We start from the raw sequence: 21,359 nt of genomic DNA on the forward strand, positions 1-21,359 counted from the left end.
CTTCAGGACTCCGGGGCACAGACACCAGGGACTGAACACCACTGACATCAGGGTACCGACAAAACGCCAAGCAGCAACGTTAGCTAGGCTAGCCACTCTGCTAGCTGGCTAACCTGCCAAGAAACAGAACAGTAGGTTCTAGATAGCACTACAGCTTTTTTTCACAGCTTAATTTCCATCTCACGGTCACATAAATGTCTAAATAAACTGCACTAATGCGCGCACACAGGCCTTTCTACTCAGTTTAGCTGCTGCCGGCGGCGCGCTCACACAGCGAGGCCCTGACGTGTCTGAACCTCGGCACGACTCAACCTTCAAAACACTGGATTTTACTCAAAATTCCACCAATATTTAACGACAAAGGACGGTGAAAGTGGGTATAAGCGTCCCGTCAACCTTCATTAGTGAGTTTTAACAGTGGATGGTTAAAATAAAGCAGAGATTTAAAGTGGATGAAGCGGAGAGAGAGAAAAGCTGCGCTCATACCTAAACTCCGCTGAGGGGAAAAGGAAGCGCGACGGCAGGAGGGAGAATTTCTTCCGGAGAAGAGGAGGAGCGAGCACAGCGCCCCCAGCGGACCGATCTTATTACCGTCTTCACCTGGGAAAAATACAAATAATAAATAATAATAAATAATAAAAAATAAATTGAGCAATATTTTTTGTTTTAATTTTTAAAACAACATTGAAAATTAAAAGCTAAAAAATAAAGGATAAAAATATTTTATATTTATTTGTCATCCAGGTCATTCAGGTTCACTTCATTATCTTTACAGTTTTTTTATCATCAGAATCAGAATCTACAAAAGTATTACATGTAAACCCAAGAGAGAAAAGTACACTAAACAATAAATAAGATAAAAAAATATGCTAAAAAAGTCATAAAGAGAGTAGACATATATACACAAACTACTGTGTACAGAAAGTTGCAGATGATAAAAATTTATCATTATTTACAGAAAATGAACATCTGTACAGCTGTGCACATGATCACAGTGCACATGAGCATCATGTTATGTAGCAGGACTGTGTTCAAGTGAAATCCTGTTTGTTTCAGTGAAATTTGGAAGCTCAGGTCAGTTATAGATTATGTTTATAGACTATAGCGTGAGGTGTCCTCTGTGGTTGAGGAGGGGTGCCACAGCTCTGGGGAAAAATGCTTACAAGAATCACAGGCTGTTGCGGTAATGACGGCGGTAATGTTGGGGCTGGTATATATATTCAAACATACGGTGGGGTCGGATAATTATGAACTACTACATCATGAAGTACTACACTATGTGTGTAGAAGTCTGGGTTGGGACCAGGCCAAAGGAGCAAAATATGTATATGATGTATATGCAGGAAATCATACTAATGTTTGTGCGTAATATGTTTGGTGGTGCAATTAATAATACCTTGAATACCTAAGCTATTTATTTTGTAATAAGTGTTAGTGAAATCTGATACTCAAGGATGACACTTCTTTGGCATTTGAAGGTAAGTACTAGAAAAAGGCAACAGGTGAGTTTACCTGTCTTCAACACAAATGGAAGGCAATGTACAGTTCGGTACCACCTGCTGTACTAATCTCCAGGAGTATACATGACATGGCCATGTGAATATCCCTTTTTATTAGAAGCCCTTTATTAACAGTAGGGCTGTACTGAAGAGCTCAGTGATTTTCAGTGTAGTGTTCCCCTAGAATATCACCCTCCAAAACACATTTCTGCTAGAGCAGCCCTGTGGCTCTTCGCTTTCAGTGACCACTTTTGCACAAAAACAGGATTTAGCATTTGGCAAGATGGTCAATGTTAGTTCATTAATAGTAAGGGCTTTACGTGAAGATGAGTATTTTAAGTGGATACGGGCTGGAAGTGAAAGCCAGTGAGATTGCTGAAGGACAGGAAGGATGCACTGTTTAGTACCTTTAAACTAGAGGGAACACAGACAGTGATACAGTACTGGAGCGGTGGGAGGCCAGATACTGGAGCGGTGGGAGGCCTTTGTTGCCATGCCTGGGGAGCAGAGAGGGTTACAGGTCTTGCTCAAGGGCACAGTGGCACAATAACCCTGTCAACAATAATCCAGTGCTCTTACCACTGAGCCACACCTGTCCAATGTAATTAATAATAGAACTGAAAATGCCTAAAATTACATGAGTAGAACATCATTAGAGAGGTTTTTGGAGGAGCCTGTCTTATACTTTGTCTCTGTGCTCTCTGTACAACTTTAGTCTTGTTGAAAAGCTGAACCAATTCAATTCAGATTTATTTATATATAGCGCCTTTTTTCACAGCAAATGTTGTCATAAAGCAGCTTTACAGAGATCTGGGTCCGAGCCTCTTTTAAGCAAGCCAATGGCAACAGTGGCAAGGAAAAACTCCCTCGGGTCCCCGGATAATAACAATAACAAGCAAAACAAGAATAAAAACAACAATAAATCAGTACCGAATTAAGAAAAAATGGTAAATGTGCCATCAAGCCATAAAAGATGGAAACATGAGTGAGATGATAAAGTTCATGCAGGTAAACAGTCACAAGCATAAGTCATGCACTGGGGAACTACGTGCCCTGTACACACATATATACTCCAAGCCAAGTTAATGACCTGTAGCCTTCCTGGCAAACATTTGACTAATAAGAAGTTAGTAGTGATGATGAAATCAACAAAATGTAGAAATTAGAAGCCCCCTTTAAAAAAATTTAAAAAATTATATATATATATATATATATATATATATATATATATATATATATATATATATATATATAAACTTAAAATGTGTTTAGGAGTGTGAACTTTTATACTTCTTAAGTACGGGACTCGTGTACTTCAGCCACCTCTTAAGATCCCCCAAAGGTGTTCTACATAGGATTCAGGTCAGATGATGGACTCCTGTGTGCTTTTCGCTGCTGTGGGTTCAGTCGCAGTGTGTGCTGAGCGTTTAGAGAGTGGGAATCATCTTTTCATTCAGAATTTTGATGTACACAGCAGCCTTCATGATGCCGTCTATAAAATATAATTTACACCTGCACCTGCTGAGCTCATTCAGCCCCGTATAAATAATCTTGTGGGAGCGGTCGCTGTGCCTTAGGTTACTTTTAGTGTGGCTAGTCCAATACTTCCTAAGAACTGCAGCCACTGTTTTCTGTTTAGTAGATTATTAATGTTCTCGTGTCCTATTCCAGCTTTGCCCATTTTTACTGTTTCATGTTTATAAGTATTTTTATAGATAATCCCTTGCCATGTCGAGCCACGATGGATTAAACACACTGCACACATTTCCCAGTGCTAACAGCTTGTTTTATTCAACAAACAGAGTAATAAAACGTTTTGCCAGTGGTGTCGCCTCAATTTTATCACTGTGATTAAACCCTCACATTTTTGTTAAGCACTGTATGTGTCATGTTGCAGAAAATTGCATAATTCTTCTTCTGGCAAAGGACCCCCCTAGAGGTTTGGCTTGCATGGCTCCCCCGTCCAGTTCATTGCCAGCTATCATATCCATGTGGGGCCTGTATGTGCAGCCCAACGTTTTTGTCCTGGGGTTCCACATTGGCCCCACATATGGATGGCCACCACAATCAGTAATGGGACTAAGAGGGGTTAAACATGGGCCCCGTCTCAGCACACGGGGCCTAGATTGGACCCGTGTGAGTTTAGGGTGGGCTGTAGCCACAGGGCTCATTTGGGAAGCCCAGCTGTATACTAGTAACACTATATGGGTACAAACTGCCCATCTGGAACCCACCCAACATGTTTACATGGGCGTGACAACCTTGTTGAGAAAACATAAACAGCGCCACCTAGTGACAACGCTGGAGCAAAATTTCTAAGAAGTTGTAAAGGCTTAAATGCCGCTCATCAAAACCCCTTCTGACTGTGCAGTCATTGGGTCTGACCAAAGTCATTAGGCCTGACCAAATGAAAAACAGATTTTTTATAAGCGCCCTCTGGTGGTCAACTGTGGAGCCAACTGCTGAGACTGCTGGTGTATGCTGTATTTCTGGACACTGTTCAGACATTCTGTTTAACACAGCTGCTCTGTAGCTGTACCTAAGAATGACCACCACCTTCTCCCGAAGTGCCTAATCGCTCACAGCAGGCCATCACACTCACCGGAACATATTAGCTGAAATTAGTATTATATATTATTTTCAGTTCTGCCCTAACAGCATGATTTTAACAAACACTGTATTGTACTGTAACGTAAAAGGCCTGAGCAGAGGAGACAGGAATGACCTGAAATGAAACTAAAAGGATTAAGACAAGAACAAACAAAACAAACGGAGAGGAAGAAAACTGTGAGTTTAATGTGTTGGTCAGTGTAAGAAGCTGGGAGCTGGGGAAGGAGCTGCAGGCTGTGCAGTGAGTGAGTGGAGTCCATTACTGTGACGCAGCCACAGGCTGCCTGTTAAGGAACCATGTATTTGGCGAAATAAAATGTGAACATTAATGTTATATTATATTACATTATATTATATTATATATAATTATATAGAGTATGTCTTGTGAAGTCTTGTTCAGAGAAAATCTGCAAAGCTATTAATCTCTCAAATGCTCACCCATTATGCAAAGCCAGAAGGAGCAGTAAGACAGTTATTGTTTGATGAGGCGGGGTGGTGGTTATTCAACGTCCTGACCTCCCTGACCTCACGGCAATGCTTAGGGATTTAGTCGAAAGCCTTCAGAACAAAAGCAGGATAGACTCAGGATATACACATTCACAAAACCCAACACACTGACATACACCAGCCTGTTCAGCTTACAGAAGTCTAACTCCACCCATCCCTAAAAATCGCCACAGTGGCATTATGTGTGGAGATGCCAGTTGTAGTTAACTGGCTCTGGCCATCCTATCTGTAGGAAGACACTGGAGAAGTGTGAAGGCTGACCAGAAGAGGGCACTGCCGGATTATGAGTTTATCAGATTTATGGATCTTTTTTTTTTGGTTAAATCAACTAGTAGATGGACTTCAGAAACATAATAATTTAGAAACTGAGAATAGTGAGGTGTGGAAATTATCTAAGCAAGTTTAATGTTTCACTCTATATTATCCCTCTGTATTGTCGATATGATGTCTTTATTTTAATTTATCACATTGATATCATGGACTACAACTGATTTTGAATTCATAAGTAAAATGTGTATAATTGCTGAAGTATCTGATATTGGCAGCACATACAGCGATTATTAGAGTATTTTTTATTGCGAGTGGACATTTCAAGCCCCCTCATAGCGAAACTTTTTTTTTTTTTTTTTTTTTTAAACAAAACAAAACAAAAACAAAACATACACAACACCAGGAGCATATAAAAATATATAAATGTAACAGTATGTACACAATACAGAAATATTGCTAGGGGAGCAGAATATCTAAATAAATAAATAAATAAATAAATAAATACACAACTATCTTAAAATACATAATGGCTTAAACAGTTTTAATAGCTTTTTTATTTTAAAAAGGGCTGTAATCATTCAATATAATGCTTAATCTCTTTTAAAGGCAACAGAAATTGGCAGTTTGCCTGAGAATTAGCATTTCTGAAAATAGCGAACCTCTTGATTTGATCTGTCTGACTCAATGAATCAAACGTCGCAGCAACCCGAGAGAACTGTTTACGGAGACAATGTGCAATGTGCGCGAAGCAGGCATTTATTAATTTGCGAAATTCTTTTAATGGGACGTTTTTGAAAACGTTCAGTTACCTACATTTTCATTCCATTTTTATGAGAAGTCAGTTTGGGTTTTATCACGTATCAAAAAAAAATGCGTAGATGCTTTAACAGTGTTTGATTCAGTGGGAATCGGTTCGATTCTTTTTGGTTTTTTTTGGTAAGGAGTCGGTTCATAAGAACAGATTAGTCCGTCTTGTTAGCTTAACGATGTAATATGAGGAAATGTCGCTGTCAGTTGTAACCCTAATGCTGTTGCTTCTTGTTGAGAGTGTGTGTGTGTGTGTGTGTATTAAAATGACGTTATAAAGCATAAATCATTTATCTAACAAGAATCTCTTTTCACATCACACTTCTGTTGCTGGGTAGAGTACCTCTCGCGATATCACGAGTTGCCGTGCGCTGCCGCAGCCAATGAAATCTCGCGGTGCTGCCTTCCGAGAACAGAACGTCGCGAGGCGCCGCTGGTGGACGACGAGCCGGTTGCAGTTAAAAACCTGCCGATAAACTTCGGGCTCGGGTCTTATTATTATAATCGTCGTTATTATTGATAAACAAGGCTGCGGATAGGAAAGAGAAATTTAGAAGTATTGAGTGAAAGTGTTTTGTTGGATTTTGGCGCAGTTCGCTTTCGAACAAACTAGCTAAAAGAAGAGGACGAGTGACGTCGTTTCTAAAGGAGACTTGGCTGTAATCCCTCGGCTAGCTTAGCTGGCTTGCTAACAAAGAAAGTCTTCTGCGGGAAGGAGAAATCCTCACTAATTTTCTTTAGTTATGAGTCATGTGGTCGTCGACAGTTCACACGGTCTAGATCAGCAGGTAAGCCGGGTGTTGGACGGTTGTAGCTAACATATGAAGGCTATTCGGCTAGCTCGCTGCTCACTGGGTTAGCGCTAGCCTGACTGACTGCTGGATTTGAATTCTCTGCCGGTCGTCTGTAGCCTCGCCGGGAGGCAGTGTCATGTTTCTTTGGCAGGTAAATTGATGTCTGGCTTCCACGTTTCGCCTCGTCTCGGACAGCTTTCTTATCGTGTCTGAATCAGCGGCTGTCAGGATTAACGTCGTTAACGTTAGCTGGTGCTAGCTAATGATGTTCGTGAGGGAGCAGAGTAGGGAGTCGAGGGCTGTGAGGTCTATGCCAAGCAAGCATCTGCAGGGGGGGGGAAATCTTCTATTGTGCTCCTGCCAACCAGCTACGCAGCTAGACAGCGAAATGATGATGATGATGATGATTATGATGATGGTGGAGCACGGCACGCTTGTACAAAGCCACATAAAGCATCGCTTAGGCTGCGCTAACCGTGCCCCCTTTCCAGTGGAGGCCCAGGCAGGAGCGAATCGACCACCTTTGCCAAGAGTTGCTCGCTAACTTTGTTGTCAGCAGGAAAAAGGTGGTCGGTGTGGCTTTCCACATCCCTGCATCAGCTAGCCAGCCAACTGTCTACCAGATCTGAGCCGTGCCTTCAGGGTTGGAGGAGCAGCGCGACAGGCAGCTTCGGAGTTCACCCCCTCCCCCAACATCTTGTCACTACCACCACCACCACCACCACCACCGTTTGTCGGACATTTTGTCCGCCTGATCATCAAATTCTGCACGGTGTTATGCATTTAGCCATATTTTCACCATCTACCCGTGCACATTCAGCCCAGTAGTTAATGCAGTGTTTATGGAGGCGATATAATGGAGTCGCCAGACCAGCGTCAACACTGTAACCCAGCCGGCTGCAGGGATTTGCGAAGGATGCGCCTGTTGTTAGCTCGGCGTAGTCCGTCTGTTTACTAATCGATTGCAGCACATTTACACAGCATCAGATCAAGCTTTGCACAGCATGCACAACGTGGTACAGTCCCAACAACCCGTGATGCATCGGTTGTTGACAAAATGGCTAGCAGGCAGGTTATGGTTTCAGTGAGTGTCACGCTCTGGGCTGCGGTGGGCGATGGCGTGTAATTGCCTCACGTGTGCAAACAGCGGTGCTGAGGCCGATCTAACTGAGGACACGCACTGCATCTACACCTGATCTAGAGCCGTGTCTTCATGTAGTAACTCTCTCTCTCTCTCTTGTCTTTTCTAGCTTTCTGCCCTAGACTTGAACTCTCCTGACGGGCAGGGTGGAGGCACTGGCAGTAAGTTTACTGTTTTAACGTCTTCTCTCAGGAGATCACACACAGTCACTGTCACCTTATGTCTGGATTTTGTGTTTCACGTTTTGACATGATGTGAGGCTGGCAGTTGTTTACATTATTTAACATTTTCGTGAATCAAATGCTCCGAAATGCCTTGGAATAAAACCTGTTTGCTTTGACTTGCATTCAAAGTTAAGAAGGGGTTTCCTTTTGTAAGGCTGCTGTTTACATGGCAGTGACCATGAGTTACCCATGGCTTTAAAGCAATGTCAGTTAAATAGTTATAAATAGTAGTCCTAATCTGTTTGAGCATTATATTAATATATTTTTGTAATATAGTTGCTGTCAGACTGAATGTCTGTTTCTCTTTATTCATTTGTGGTCTTTATAGTGTCCATTTCATGGGAAGTGGTTGCGAATCTTGTCGCATTAGTTTATATAAAAAAAAATATATTTTTCATTTCTAATAAAAAGGGTAAAGGGCGAATGTAATGGTTAGTTCATTTTTTTCATCTTGACAGTGACTTCTATGATCTGTATCCCTGTGTTCAGTCTGTGTAATGCACAAGCTGATTTCAGTGGAGTGAAGTTGGCTGAAAATGAATGTACATGTTCGTTTTTCCCTTTCTAGAGCGTTACATTCCTCCTCACTTGAGAAACAAAGATATTGCTAAAAATGGTAAGTGTCTTAATTTGAAGTTGTATCAACAGTGGTATATTTATTTAAATGTATATCTTTTCTTTTTTGCCATCAAATAGTAAACTCCATTAATTTGTAGACTGAAGCATTTTAGTAGCATGGCTACTTAGTATTCTGCAGATATCCTGTTATTCTCTTAAAACACTTGCTTTGTAGTTTATGTCCCATATTAAATAAAAAAAAAAAAACTAGTGTTTGCTAATGTAAAAAATGATGTAAACTGCATTAACTTGTTCTGCATCCAAAGGTACCTCTTAATAGCTGTATCAGTAACTTTCACATCTAAAAGGGCCTTTAGGCTTTGGCCATGTATTTATAACAATATTTTGATCATAGTCTTTTGATTTGTGGAATTAAATTATCTAGCATGGGTTTGCCTTTTGAGCTTAATATGAGCCGAGAGCTGCATACACATACATTTTCTTCTGGGATGCTGGTCTGAAATTGATTTTTAAAAGATGACTCATGTTCTTGGCTATTGCTCAACATCATTGTAAAGAAATGTAAGAGGACTGTTTGAAAGACCTAATCTTGTATTGGTCCCTGCATTATTTTTCTTACGTTGACTGCATTTTCATTTTTTTACAGCAGGAAATGCTTATTCCTCTGGTAGACAGAGCGGTTATTCAATGCCACCAGTACTGAGCTGTAAGTTTGTTTTGTCAGCTTTTGCTGAGGGTGCTCTGCATTCCTAAATGCATGAAAGTTTAATTTTATACCAAGAGCCAATACATATGGGCAAACAAAAATAGTTTGTAACCCTTTGAACAGATAAAAGAAAACGTCTCCTTTTGCCCACAGTTCACGGTTTTGTTGGAGAAGTAGCCAAGCCTCTGTGCGCTTTGTGTGATTGCTCTCCCCATAATTAGCTAGCAGTTCTGGTTGTTTGCGTCCGTCTCCTTTACTCTTATTTTTCCAGTCGAGTCATGCATATGTAGGGAGGGTAGAAACTGTACACACACAGTCCACCACTTGCCACTGCCATCTTTTTGAAAGGCGGGTGATTTAAAAAAAAAAAAAAAAACACAAACATTTTTTCTTTTAAAACACAACATGAAACTGTTCGACAAGTTTCTCCTAAGCAGTATCCTCAGAGTTGGCATCCTGAGAGAAACCCCAGAAATAATTATCAGACTGGATGGGATGACTTTAGGACTGGTAACTATTAGATTAACCCTCCCTTGTCCTGCTTTTCTCTTAGTGTGAAGTGAGAGGTTGTCATTAAGTGCCCTGTGCCTCTGCTCAGGTTACCCAAGATACCCTTCCCAGGAACTTTCCTTCTATCACACCTACAGTGGTGGCTGGCCAGAGAGATGTGGTATACCTCCATGTTCCTGCATGGGACTTGTGCAGCCAACCCCCTAGAGCTGTCTGATGCTGTTCTCAGTGACCTGCCACATCGTTATGTCTGGGCCTTTGTGAACGAGAAGATGGCAAACTAATTAATGCTCTAATATCGTATGAAAGCTTGCTTTTGCTGCATGCCTTACTGTTACTCAGTTTGTTGCTACTAAGTTTACGTGAATGTACTGACCTCCACCTATGCAATTATGACCGTTTGTTCACTTTAAACTGAATTGTTGACCTAGAAAGAAGACGGGGGCACAAGTTTACTTAATTCAGATTGGACAGTGTTCAGCCAGTGTCCAGCCAGTCACGCTGAGTCAAGACAGTATTGCAGTATGTAGGCTTTCTTTCCTTCTGCTAACATTAGACACACAGAGCTTTTTGGTGATTCTGTTTGAATGGGAGATGCTTAAATAATTGCATCTTTCACAAGTGTGCAAAAGCTACATTATTGGTATGGTATTGTTTGCTATATTGATTGACACTGATTCGTACCCTTGATGAGCATATTTAAATTTGAGCTTAGCTCACCAGCTAAGTACAGCTATTTTCGGATGAGCACTGTAGACCAACCCTGACCCACATTTACAGCAAGTGCTTTGGTTTGGGTTCTAAATTACATAGTTTCAGATCAGCCGCTTAAAAATTATAGTGGGCGCAGAGCAATTCATAGCGGATGCTGAGTGGTAGGCCTTAACTTTAAAACTAGGATTCAGTAGGATAATGAAACCCCCTCTCCTTGCCTTTGCAATACAACCTACAAGAGCTTAAGTTCAGTTTGGAAGTGCATTCATCTTAGTTACACTAATCCTATTTGCTGTGTGTGTACATATACTTAGAATCTGTCCACTGTAGTTTCTGATTGTTTGGTTGCATTACATATTGCACTGAAATTGAGATTCTGGAAATAATTGCTTTTGATTACATGGCTAGTGGTTATTATACACATCTGTTGCATCTTCAAGCTACATTGTTGGAACGGAGTTTTGGTGGATTCTTGGAGAGCGAGACGCTGCGTGCTTTTTGACCACTTTTTCCAGTCCAGAAACGTCCAGTTGTCTGTAGCTAGGCTTGCCAATGCCCACTTAGACACAGTTTAGACAAAGTTTTTTTACATGCCTCTTCCAGCATTTTCCATGTGTCTGCAGTGAGAGCAGTATTTATCTGCTTCTTGGCACGCTTGTGTGATGGTGCTGATGTAGAACTTGAATCTGATGTGGAGATTTTTAGGGCACTGCCAGTCTAGGCTCTAGCTAATACCTGTGTGTGTCACTTGCAGCCTCTCCTGCACTCACTGACAGCAGTGTGGCCACCGATGGGAATGAGGACACAGCCAGTGTGCTCAGCTGGGCTGACCGCTGTGGTAAATGTTAGAGCAGCTGGCAGAGGCATGGCATGCCCTTTCATGGCTGTTTTTTGGCCAGCAGATTGTCACCAGGTGGGAGCTAAAACTTTTCAGGATTGTTCCATTGCTTGGTGGGTAGGGCTGGCTACTGAAGCGCCGTTCACAAAATGTGCAGACCGTGTTACTTTGGTACTACCAAACACCAGACTATATCACACGTGCATTATAACATACATTGTAATGTACTGTATGTTTGACTGTTGGGCATGCACGTTCGTTAGCCATAATGCTATTATTGTAAATGGGAGTTTTAATTCTATGCATGCAAGATAAAGGTGCTGACCACTTGTGGGAATTTCTCTTTTTAGTAGCTGTAGAAAATAGCATCGTGCCACACACCATAGGCCAGGGTTTGATTAAACTATAGGTCTTTGAGCAGTGTTGTATTCTCTTACTGTGGGGGAAAAATTTACCTCTGCAGTAAGTCTCATTGTCATTTTGTAAAATGACTCAATCACCAACATTTAACCCTTTCTGCACCTCCTTCAGGGGACCCCCTGCACAGTACGTTTTAGCTGTTTCTTGCTCCATCACCCTATGTTGAACTCAGGAAGGGCTTGTGAACACTAAAATGTGCAAGGCTGGGGGGTCCTCCCAGACCAGGGTTGCATTAAACTATGGATATTGGTAACAGTGGCAGTAAGTAAACAAATCCAAAACCGTGAGTTCTTGGTGACTGAGTCTGGATTATCGCTTGCTCTAGTGATGGCTGACAAGTCTGTTTGGTGGCTCTAGCAGACCTGTGGTCATATTAATGTGGCATCTGTTTGGCTCCTCATGACAACATGAGAGGAGAATGGAAGTAGAAATAGAAAGCTCTGGCAGAACTTTTCAAAGCTATGTAATGACTGCCAACTTTCTTAAACTGCTTACTTGAGTGTGGTAGAAACACACACTACCATGAATCTGAAAGGACCGGAGCGTATGTGTGCAATGTACTTTCTTTGAATGTGAACGATAAAGGGATGACTGTTTCTGGCATGGCAAAACTGGTGTGTTAGCTGGCTTCATGTGCAAGGGTGTCGTTTCTGGTTGTAGGCAAGTCTTTTACTGGGCCATGTCTTTTGAGCCATGGTATGAACCTGTTTATCTAGTTCAAATTTTTTTTTTTTTTTTTTTTTTTTTTGAGGAACACTGTTTTGCTGAAGCGAGACTAGTTTGCCTTCACTTGCCTTCAAGTGCTGCTCGCTCAACCAGAAGAAGTGAGACCAGTTGTGTTGGCTTGGCTTTTGGCTACACTCCCTTAAATGTATGCATTATTGTCCACATCTTCCCAAATGCTTTCTCTCATCTCCTTTTCTGTCCTCTCTGAAAGACTCTCCTGGATGGGATGGTGGTCGCAGCAATGGCTTTGTTAATGGATACCATGACACTCGCATGAATGGAGGTGGAAACTTTGGACGCGGTCCTCCTCGCAATGACCGAGGTGGCCGTGGAAGCTTCAGAGGCAACAGAGGCAGTGCAACTTTCAGCCAGCCTATACATAACGCAAGTAAGTGGAACTGAATTTGAAGTAGTTGGAACCGAATGTTCTTGTACTGATGACTTCTAGGCCTGTCATGATAATTGTTGTTGACTCATCACACAATATATGAACGTGACATCAATCGGTTTTGCTGAAGCTATTGTGTTTACTGAGAGAGGAGAGCTTATTAATGTGAGCCAGCCGGTATGTTGACTTTGGTTTTATGAATGTAGGATATTTTCTCATTCCAATTTCACTTTTGTTTTTAAACAAAGTCTGAATATTCTTAAGTAACAGTTCATTGCTCTTTTAAATGGGTGTAAATGCACTATTATGTTATCAGTGGCTGATTGATTTAAAAGAACTATTAATTGTAATTGTTTCTGGGAGAGTATTTAATAAGTTATCGTGACTGGCCTAGTGACTTTCCTTAATCAGAAAAGCTACTGCATTTTTACAAAATCTTTTAATTCAATCACTTTTGTAGACTTCGGAGGCTTTGAGAACAAAGATGTGGGGTGGAATGCAGGTTTAAATAGAGATGCCTACTCCAGTTTTGGAGGACGCTCTGACAGAGGGAAGCCTGCCTTCTTTAATGACCGGGGTACAGGATCAAGGGGAAGGTAAAGAAGGCAGAATGTTAAGCGTGCCTGGTTTTTAAACCGTACCATTTGAAGCATTCTTATGAGTGGTGACTCAAATGCTTGACTAAACAGTGAAATGTCTTTTTGGTCAGGTATGAGCGTGGGGGCTTTGGTGGAGGAATGGGAAACAGTCGGTGGGTAGAAGAGTCCAGGGATGAAGAGGACTGGTCGAAGCCTACCCCACCCAATGAGCGGCTGGAACAGTATGTACCATAGTCTACTGCTAATCACACCTCCTGAAAAAGCCCATCTGCCACTTTATCTAAGCTCTTGTATTCACTCTCTCTTTCTCTCTCTCTCTCTCTCAGCGAGCTGTTTTCTGGAAGCAACACAGGGATTAACTTTGAGAAGTATGATGACATTCCTGTGGAGGCCACCGGAAACAATTGTCCCGGCCCTATTGAGAATGTAAGTCTGACAGTGGTGATTTGCATCACTTAGCAGATCTCTCGTTGAGGCAGACCAGCCCAGTAGCTGATTGTGGCTTTGTGGTGTATGGTGTTCAGTTCCATGATGTTGACATGGGGGAGATCATCATGGGCAACATAAACCTGAGCCGCTACACTCGTCCCACCCCTGTGCAGAAGCATGCTATTCCCATCATAAAGGCCAAGAGGGACCTCATGGCCTGTGCTCAAACAGGTAGGCCATTTTCCACATCTGATATGAGTCTGAAATCTGCCTTCCACTCCTCTCAGTGAGAGCAGGAGACCTGAACGACTGTGGCTGTGGACGTGGCAAGCTGTTTGGCACCATGCTTCATTACTCATGTGCTGTGTTTGCTCAGGCTCTGGGAAGACTGCTGCGTTCCTGCTCCCAGTGCTAAGTCAGATCTACACTGATGGACCAGGAGAAGCCTTGCAGGCGTCTAAAGCCAGTGGTCAGGTACTTGCATGCATTACAGTTCTTTGAGAAATCCAAAAGTTTTTTTTTTTTTAAAGTTACACTGAAACTCATAACAGCATTGCTTTATAGGAGAATGGAAAATACGGCCGCCGCAAGCAATATCCCATCTCTTTGGTCCTGGCTCCAACCAGAGAACTTGCTCTGCAGATTTATGATGAAGCCCGGAAGGTATGTCTAACTAGTTCCTGAAGTTTGGCAGCAAAGAATGAGAATTCGTCATCAGACATGATCATTCCAAGCACACTGGTGTTCCTTTTTTGTAGTTTGCCTACCGCTCCAGGGTCCGTCCGTGCGTGGTGTATGGAGGAGCTGACATTGGCCAGCAGATCCGTGACCTGGAGAGGGGTTGTCATCTCCTGGTGGCCACGCCTGGGCGTCTGGTAGACATGATGGAGCGAGGCAAGATTGGCCTGGACTACTGCAAGTAAGTGCCGGAAGCAGATGCGCAAAGCCGAGGATTTATTTTGTTCGGAATAATTAAAGTGCTTCAGTTCTCCTGTAAACATTTTTTCCCCTTCCCTCCTCACCAGTTACCTAGTTCTGGATGAGGCAGACAGAATGTTGGATATGGGCTTTGAGCCACAGATCAGACGTATAGTGGAGCAGGACACCATGCCTCCAAAAGGCATACGTCAGACCATGATGTTCAGCGCTACGTTTCCCAAGGAAATCCAGGTATGCAAACTTCATACATTCACGCACGCCACTGCGTTTCAGTATGTTGCTGATGGTGGTGGTTGGTGGTGTGGATTTATGTTAAATAATTATGCCTTCCTTGCAGATTTTGGCCCGTGACTTTCTTGAGGAGTACATTTTCCTGGCTGTGGGCCGTGTGGGTTCCACTTCAGAGAACATCACCCAGAAAGTGGTCTGGGTGGAGGAGAGCGACAAGCGCTCGTTTTTGCTGGACTTGCTCAATGCCACAGGTAGAAACGCATTTCCCTCTTTGGCTGCAGTTAGTGCTAGTAGAAAGTTCTAAAGTAAATGCCGGCTCCAGAGGACATAAGAAACAAGTAGGGGGGTGTAAAGAGGTATTGAAAGGTTCAATGTTTGTTGCAGAATTTGGCATTCAGTAATCCTCTGAGTAATGTAGCCTGTAAAGTCTGTTAGAGGAACTTAAGGAGTAGGTTAAAGGATATTGAAGAAAAAAAAGTATAATTTTTGCCTGTTTTTGTACTACAGCTTGGAAGTTATTTTGTAGTAAAAAAAAAATATTTGGAGTGGTCAAAGATGCATTAAGTTTACTGGGAGATTTGGTTTTATTTAAAGTCATTCCAAGTGAGGTTCAGGAAAATGCAACTGAAACTCCTGAGAGGCCAGGTAAGTGGGCTTTTCAGTCCAACATAACCCATCTGCATTCCATCGGCCCCCTTTTTGTTTTACGTTGTTTTTCCTTCTTGTGCTTAAATATGCGTAGCATTTTGGTTAGGATGCTTGTCTAATACACAAGCATTCGCTCTTTTTAGATCTGTGTCTTTTTATTTTTCATTTTGATTTGTGTATTTTGCCTGAGATGTGCCCCATTTTCCATCCATTTGGATGTTGCCTCTGGAAACCATGGCTAACCATGGTAACATTTTTCTGGTTGTGTTTTCGAAGTCATTTAAAGTGTTATGTCTACAAAAGCCTATTGCTTTAACTCAAAGAATGTGTCCTTTTTAAAATGGACAAGACGAAATAAAATGGTCTTGATATGGTGTTTCCATGGTTACCAGCACAACAACCGGCCTTAAACAGATAGAGATGAATGCGAGTGGCTGCTTTGCTGAGCTCTCATCTGTATCTTGCCATAGCAACTCGGCACTGAGACAAAAATGCATGTTGTGAAGCCCCTCGTTGGTCAGTGTTACCATGCCAACGTTATCTAAGCAAAGGCTGCTGCTATTCCTGCAGAGAGCTGCTGGGAATAAGCTTAGGAGTGAATGAGTCGTTCGAGAGCAAGGCCTGGTTCACTCCTGCCTGACTCACATCCCATCCTTTTTTGTCGAGCTTTGCTCTGATGGCCATTAAAGAAAGAACGTAAACATGCTGTGACAAACATTGAACCCAGTTTAACTTCCTTAAGGGTTTTTTTTTTTTTTTTTTTTTTTTTTTTTTAATTATTATTTTTTTATTATTATTTTTATTCAATGTCAAGGTTTTTTGTCTCTTCTAATAATGCAAAGGAATTTCACTTAATGGTTGTCAAAGGACGCAAAACTATCGATGCCTTTGCCACACCCTCATGTTTTTTTTAGTTGTATTTTTGCAAAAAATGTGATGAGCAGCACTCAGCCCACACTCTTTATTTTTGGCGCCTCATCTCAATGTTATTATGGAATGTCGACCTCAGACCTTTCTCTTTGGCTGCAGGCAAGGATTCTCTCACACTGGTGTTCGTGGAGACTAAGAAAGGTGCAGATGCTCTAGAGGACTTCCTCTATCGTGAGGGCTATGCCTGCACCAGTATCCATGGCGACCGTTCTCAGAGGGATCGTGAAGAGGCGCTTCACCAGTTCCGCTCTGGGCGTTGCCCTATTATGGTCGCTACAGCTGTGAGTAGCTGGGGAACTGCATATTCAAACTTTGCTGGCCTTGTGTGGTACTAATGTTAATAATGTCCCCCACTGTAACAGGTGGCAGCCCGTGGGCTTGATATTTGCAACGTGAAGCATGTCATCAACTTCGATTTGCCCAGTGACATCGAAGAATATGTCCATCGTATTGGGCGTACCGGGCGTGTGGGGAACCTTGGTGAGTTCATAGATCTTTGTAATATTAAATGGTGATATTTACAGGAAGCTTAGTAATTTTGGAGAAAAAATATTGGATCTGTGTTTATTGGCCATTTCTTACATTTCATGTTTTTTATTTATTTATTTATTTATTTATTTATTTCAATTCAGGTTTGGCAACCTCTTTCTATAATGACAAGAACAGCAACATCACCAAAGATCTGCTGGACATCTTGGTAGAGGCCAAACAGGAGGTTCCTTCCTGGCTGGAGAGTTTGGCTTTTGAGCACCAGCACAAGAACAGCAGCCGTGGACGATCTAAGAGGTGCCCCTTCTTTCTTTAGATCTTTGAATGTATTAATGGTAAACCTTTTGAGATTCCATGATTTAAAGCTCTTTGTTCAATGGCTCTTCAGATTCTCTGGAGGTTTTGGGGCCAGAGATTATCGTCAGATGCCTGGAGGCGGCAATGCTTTTGGCAACCGTGGTGCTCGCAATGCTGGAGGCAACCGAGGTTTTGGAGGGAATAAGGGTAAGTTAAACTCTGATCTGCTTCCTTTTGGATAATCGAGTAGAACTGGCATCACAAGGTGTCCTTGTGTTCCTTACTTATCACTTTCTCGTGTCTTGGTCCCTTTGTTTTCTTGACAACACAAGGATTAGATGCAAAGACTGAGCAATCGGCACCAAACATCAACTGTCACTGTGCTTCACAAATCAGCTTCTAATGAACATTTAGCGTTCAGCCACAGTCAAAGGGTTAATTTGGGTGGAGTTGGAGAAACTGCACCACAGACCTACGACATGCGTCACAGGAAGTTTTCTGTGTAGGAAGCCTCTTGCCTCAATGAAGCCTTAAAGATTTTAAAGACTTAAAGACTTTCGATTGTATTTTGTCACAGGCAGAGGAGAGAGGAGTTGAAGTGGCAGTAATTTTAGAGATGTGGACAACACCCAAAAAGTCTGCGTTCTTATGACGTTGTAATGTTCTGATGGATGAGGAAATGCAGCCTCTGTAATTTACTATGTCTATATTCTTTTATTTCACAGGTGGCTTTGGAAATTTTGTGAGTGATGGCTATGGGGGAAGTTACGGCAACTACGGAGGAAACTACACCCAGGTGGACTGGTGGGGCAACTAAAATGTCTCAGTGCAGCGGGTCACCATGCCAAACTAGCTGAACGGAAACCACATGTTAACATAGCCAGACTCTATGCCCTGTGTAGCTTTAAGAACTCGCAGTACATTACACGCTGTGATTCTCTGTCTGCATTCTGAATGGAGCTTGAGGAGAGAGAATGGCGCGTGGCAGAAACAGAGCGTCACCGTCAGATAGGAACCAACACGGACGCCCAGTTATGTGTTTTGATCTAGAATCTTGGACTTAGTTTTCAACTGCACTTTTCTTTCTTTGTTTAGAAACGAAACAAAAGGACAAAAAACGGAGGATCATTTATATGTTAATGTACTGTGCCTTTAAATTTAGACAGGAGTTTTGTTTCCTCATTTTCACTGAATGAACTAGGCCAAGAGCTCAATTTTTCTTTTTGTTGTAAAGGCATATAAAAGTTTGTACTTAATCAAACCTTGGCAAACAACGGGATAACGTGGCTTGATCGAGCCGCGGTTCCATTCGAACCTCAAATTGTCACAGGGATATCATGTAGCCTACAATACAGGCCAGAGAACTAACAGCTACTGGAAACCAGCACAGACGTGGTGGATTCAGGTGTTGAATCCTCTGTGTGGCAACTTTTTGTTCTAAGGGACAAAGTTCTGAATTTATTTTTTGGTTTTGTTTGTTTTGCTCACTCTATCCTGGATAGGCACCTATTTAGGGATATGGTAGTCTTCAAAAAGGCCATTCCAGTTGTGATGAGAATATTCATGACACAATGGTATGAACACTCGGTGTTACTGACACTGTTGTTTAAAGATATATACAGTGCTGGAACTTGTTACTCCACTGCTTTTAATTGACTTGACAGTGTTATGGCAGCTAGTAAGTACCACATGCTAGCCACTCTAAGTGGGCGTTTTTTGTTGTTTTTTCTTGAAACATTTTGAAGGGGGAGAGGAGAGGTTTCTTTAGGAAAAATACAACTGTTTTGATGAAATGTTTCTTCACAAAAAACAAAAATATGCCTGCCATTTTGAAGGCAAAGTTCAAACGGCTTCAAACGGACCATAGTACCAAAGCGGCCCTGCCTCTCGTCATGGCCACTTTGGTCGTATACGCATGCTAGTGTTTTGTTTTTTGGTCAAGGGCAGAGGACAAATTCTGTCACAGGCTTTACTTTATTACGTTTTCTCTTTTCAAGCTGCGTTGGAGGCATGGCTCCTTTTTTCCTAGGCAGAAGCGTTAGGAGATGGCTGCGAGTTCATTTTGAGGCATTGGCAGATATGCACAGGGTTTTCTGAGTTGGGGCCTGAGGTGAGCATATTGGGCTCCGCTGCACTGCGGTGGTCAGGATCACTGTGCGGTGGCCAAAAACCCCAGGTTTTCCTCCTTGTGGTACATTTTAATGCTGTCGTCTCCTGGAGTTCATCTGCTCTGAGGTAAACTAACCGCTGGCCGTAGAGCCGGCTTTCTGCTTCCTTTTGAAAAAGACAAAAAAAAAAAAATACTAAAGGAAGCTTCAGAGAAGAGGAAGAGGAGGAGGAGGGGAAAAGGCATTTAACTTAAGTGCAATAGATTTTTCTTCTCAAGCGTGTTGTGCCTTGACATTTTTTAAATTGATGAATTCAAGCGGATGCACTGACAGTATTGAGAACTTAAAGATGAATGGTGCTATTTCAGTTAGGTCTAGGCCCATGTATGTTGTGCCCATCGAGTTTTACAAAGTTCTTTTATTGCACATCTAGAGTTTTATATCGATGTCTTGAGTGCGTGTCCTCAAGCTTCCAAATATTGTGAATGGAGAGATGGAAACGCAGCTTGTTTACAAAAGGGGAAGGGATCTCAATATTTACCAGGATTTATTTGGGACCAGGGGGATCAGCAGTGGGGGAATTTAGCTATTTGCACACAGATTTCTAGATTCTACTTTTGCTGCTAGTTTTGTGTAATTTATTAAGCATTTTTTGAGAAATATTTATTTTTATAAGCCTCAAAGTGATTCTTTGAAAGTTTCAAGAAACTTGACCAAAAGACAGTACAAAAACACTGGCACTTGAATGTTGAATGTCACCTGTATGCGTGAAATTTCTATACTTCGGGGTAGTGTGAGCTTTTTAATGTTTCAGACATATTGGACTCAGTCAGTATCCACAGCTGTTGAAGGCCTATAGGCCATATTTCTATGCTAAATTACTAATTGGCTCTCGAAATTGGAAATTTGGGGGGGTGGAAAACATGCCAAGGTTTGGAACAAAGTGTTCAAATGACCTAATAATTTCGTAAATGTATCAGCGCAAAAAGTGTCCGGTTTCTCCAAATGTGCATTTTCTTTATTTTTTTTCCTTGAAAATTGGATTTCGTTCTGTTTATGATTTGTATTTCAGTGAATGTCTGGCACATGGCAATCTTCAACATGTGGTTCTTCTCTATTGTTGCATTTGCATATACAGAGCCTCTGGGTTTCTGAGGATCAGCTAGCAAGCGCTAGTGCTAGCAATAAGTCTCGCTGTGGCTTTGCAGTCTTGGATTCGTAGGCTGCGGAGATGGAACGAAGCGTAGCGCTTACTGGCTTTCCTGAGAACAACCCAGAGCGCCTTAGATTTAGTATTTGCTTTATGTAGTAGTGTATGTAGAAGCTATGCACTGCATGAGAAGACTCAGCTGTGCAGTTATTGTATGATTTTACCAAAATAAAAGTTTGAAATGCTAATTCTTTACAAAACCAAGCATGTTTTCTAAAACATTCAATGTAGCAAAAAAGGGGGGACTTGTAGCAGCTGTTGGTAGTGTGGCTAAAAGTTATATTGGCGTTGTTTGGAATTCAATTGGCTAAAGTTTGTTTATAACATAAATTGTTTTCTTTCCTGAGCTGATTGTCCCTTGTCTTATTTTCAACTTTGGTAACTTTTTATTATTATTATTTACTATTATTTCATTAATGATTGATTTATTTTTGTTGTTTCTCCAATAATGCCCAAATCAGACACTCCTATATTGTTTGTTTATTCAGTCAGTCTGTTGTGAGCACTAGTAGTAGCATTTTATGTAAATATGCACAGGAAACACTAGATGTTTCGCAAGTTATTGAGCAGGGATTAAATTTATATCCTATTAATGTTGTATTGGCAGCTCTGTGTTCCTACAGGCTCTATGTCGTGTCAACCGAACGGGTTCGTCACTGATGAGTCATATCTTTAGCTGGCTAATCTGTTTAGGATCCGTTCCATAATCTTGACGTTTGAGTCGTCGCTACAAGTGTGTATCTCGT

The 21,359-nt window shown here is 41.8% G+C and overlaps 1 protein-coding gene across 5 annotated transcripts; it reads left to right on the plus strand.

Moving 5' to 3' along the window:
- The first annotated feature begins 6,113 nt into the window (after positions 1–6,113).
- Positions 6,114–20,959, plus strand: ddx3xa (DEAD-box helicase 3 X-linked a). 5 transcript variants are annotated; one of them, XM_072686201.1, is made up of 20 exons: positions 6,114–6,481; positions 7,738–7,789; positions 8,421–8,468; positions 9,078–9,137; positions 12,557–12,733; positions 13,194–13,329; positions 13,443–13,553; positions 13,659–13,758; positions 13,857–13,992; positions 14,138–14,235; positions 14,326–14,424; positions 14,520–14,680; positions 14,787–14,931; positions 15,038–15,182; positions 15,526–15,576; positions 16,609–16,790; positions 16,872–16,989; positions 17,142–17,295; positions 17,387–17,502; positions 18,021–20,959. In XM_072686201.1, exons 1-20 carry the CDS (start codon positions 6,437–6,439, stop codon positions 18,110–18,112), a joined length of 2,226 nt encoding a protein of 741 aa, XP_072542302.1. In that variant the 5' UTR covers positions 6,114–6,436; the 3' UTR covers positions 18,113–20,959. The 5 variants fall into 5 exon arrangements, with proteins under 5 accessions (XP_072542302.1, XP_072542303.1, XP_072542304.1 ...); XM_072686202.1 differs by having other exon boundaries at positions 9,081–9,137; XM_072686203.1 differs by lacking the exon at positions 15,526–15,576.
- Positions 20,960–21,359: the final 400 nt, after the last annotated feature.

Source organism: Salminus brasiliensis, chromosome 8 (genome assembly GCF_030463535.1).
Source record: "Salminus brasiliensis chromosome 8, fSalBra1.hap2, whole genome shotgun sequence".
In the NCBI taxonomy this organism is placed as follows: Eukaryota; Metazoa; Chordata; class Actinopteri; order Characiformes; family Bryconidae; genus Salminus; species Salminus brasiliensis.

What these genes read in the sequence shown, in the direction of transcription:
- ddx3xa (XM_072686201.1), top strand. Translation starts at nt 6,437, where the DNA reads ATGAGTCATGTGGTCGTCGACAGTTCACACGGTCTAGATCAGCAG. An exon ending in TGAAACTCCTGAGAGGCCAG is followed by an intron (nt 15,577 to 16,608) that starts GTAAGTGGGCTT and finishes CTTTGGCTGCAG; the next exon opens with GCAAGGATTCTCTCACACTG. An exon ending in CTATTATGGTCGCTACAGCT is followed by an intron (nt 16,791 to 16,871) that starts GTGAGTAGCTGG and finishes CCACTGTAACAG; the next exon opens with GTGGCAGCCCGTGGGCTTGA.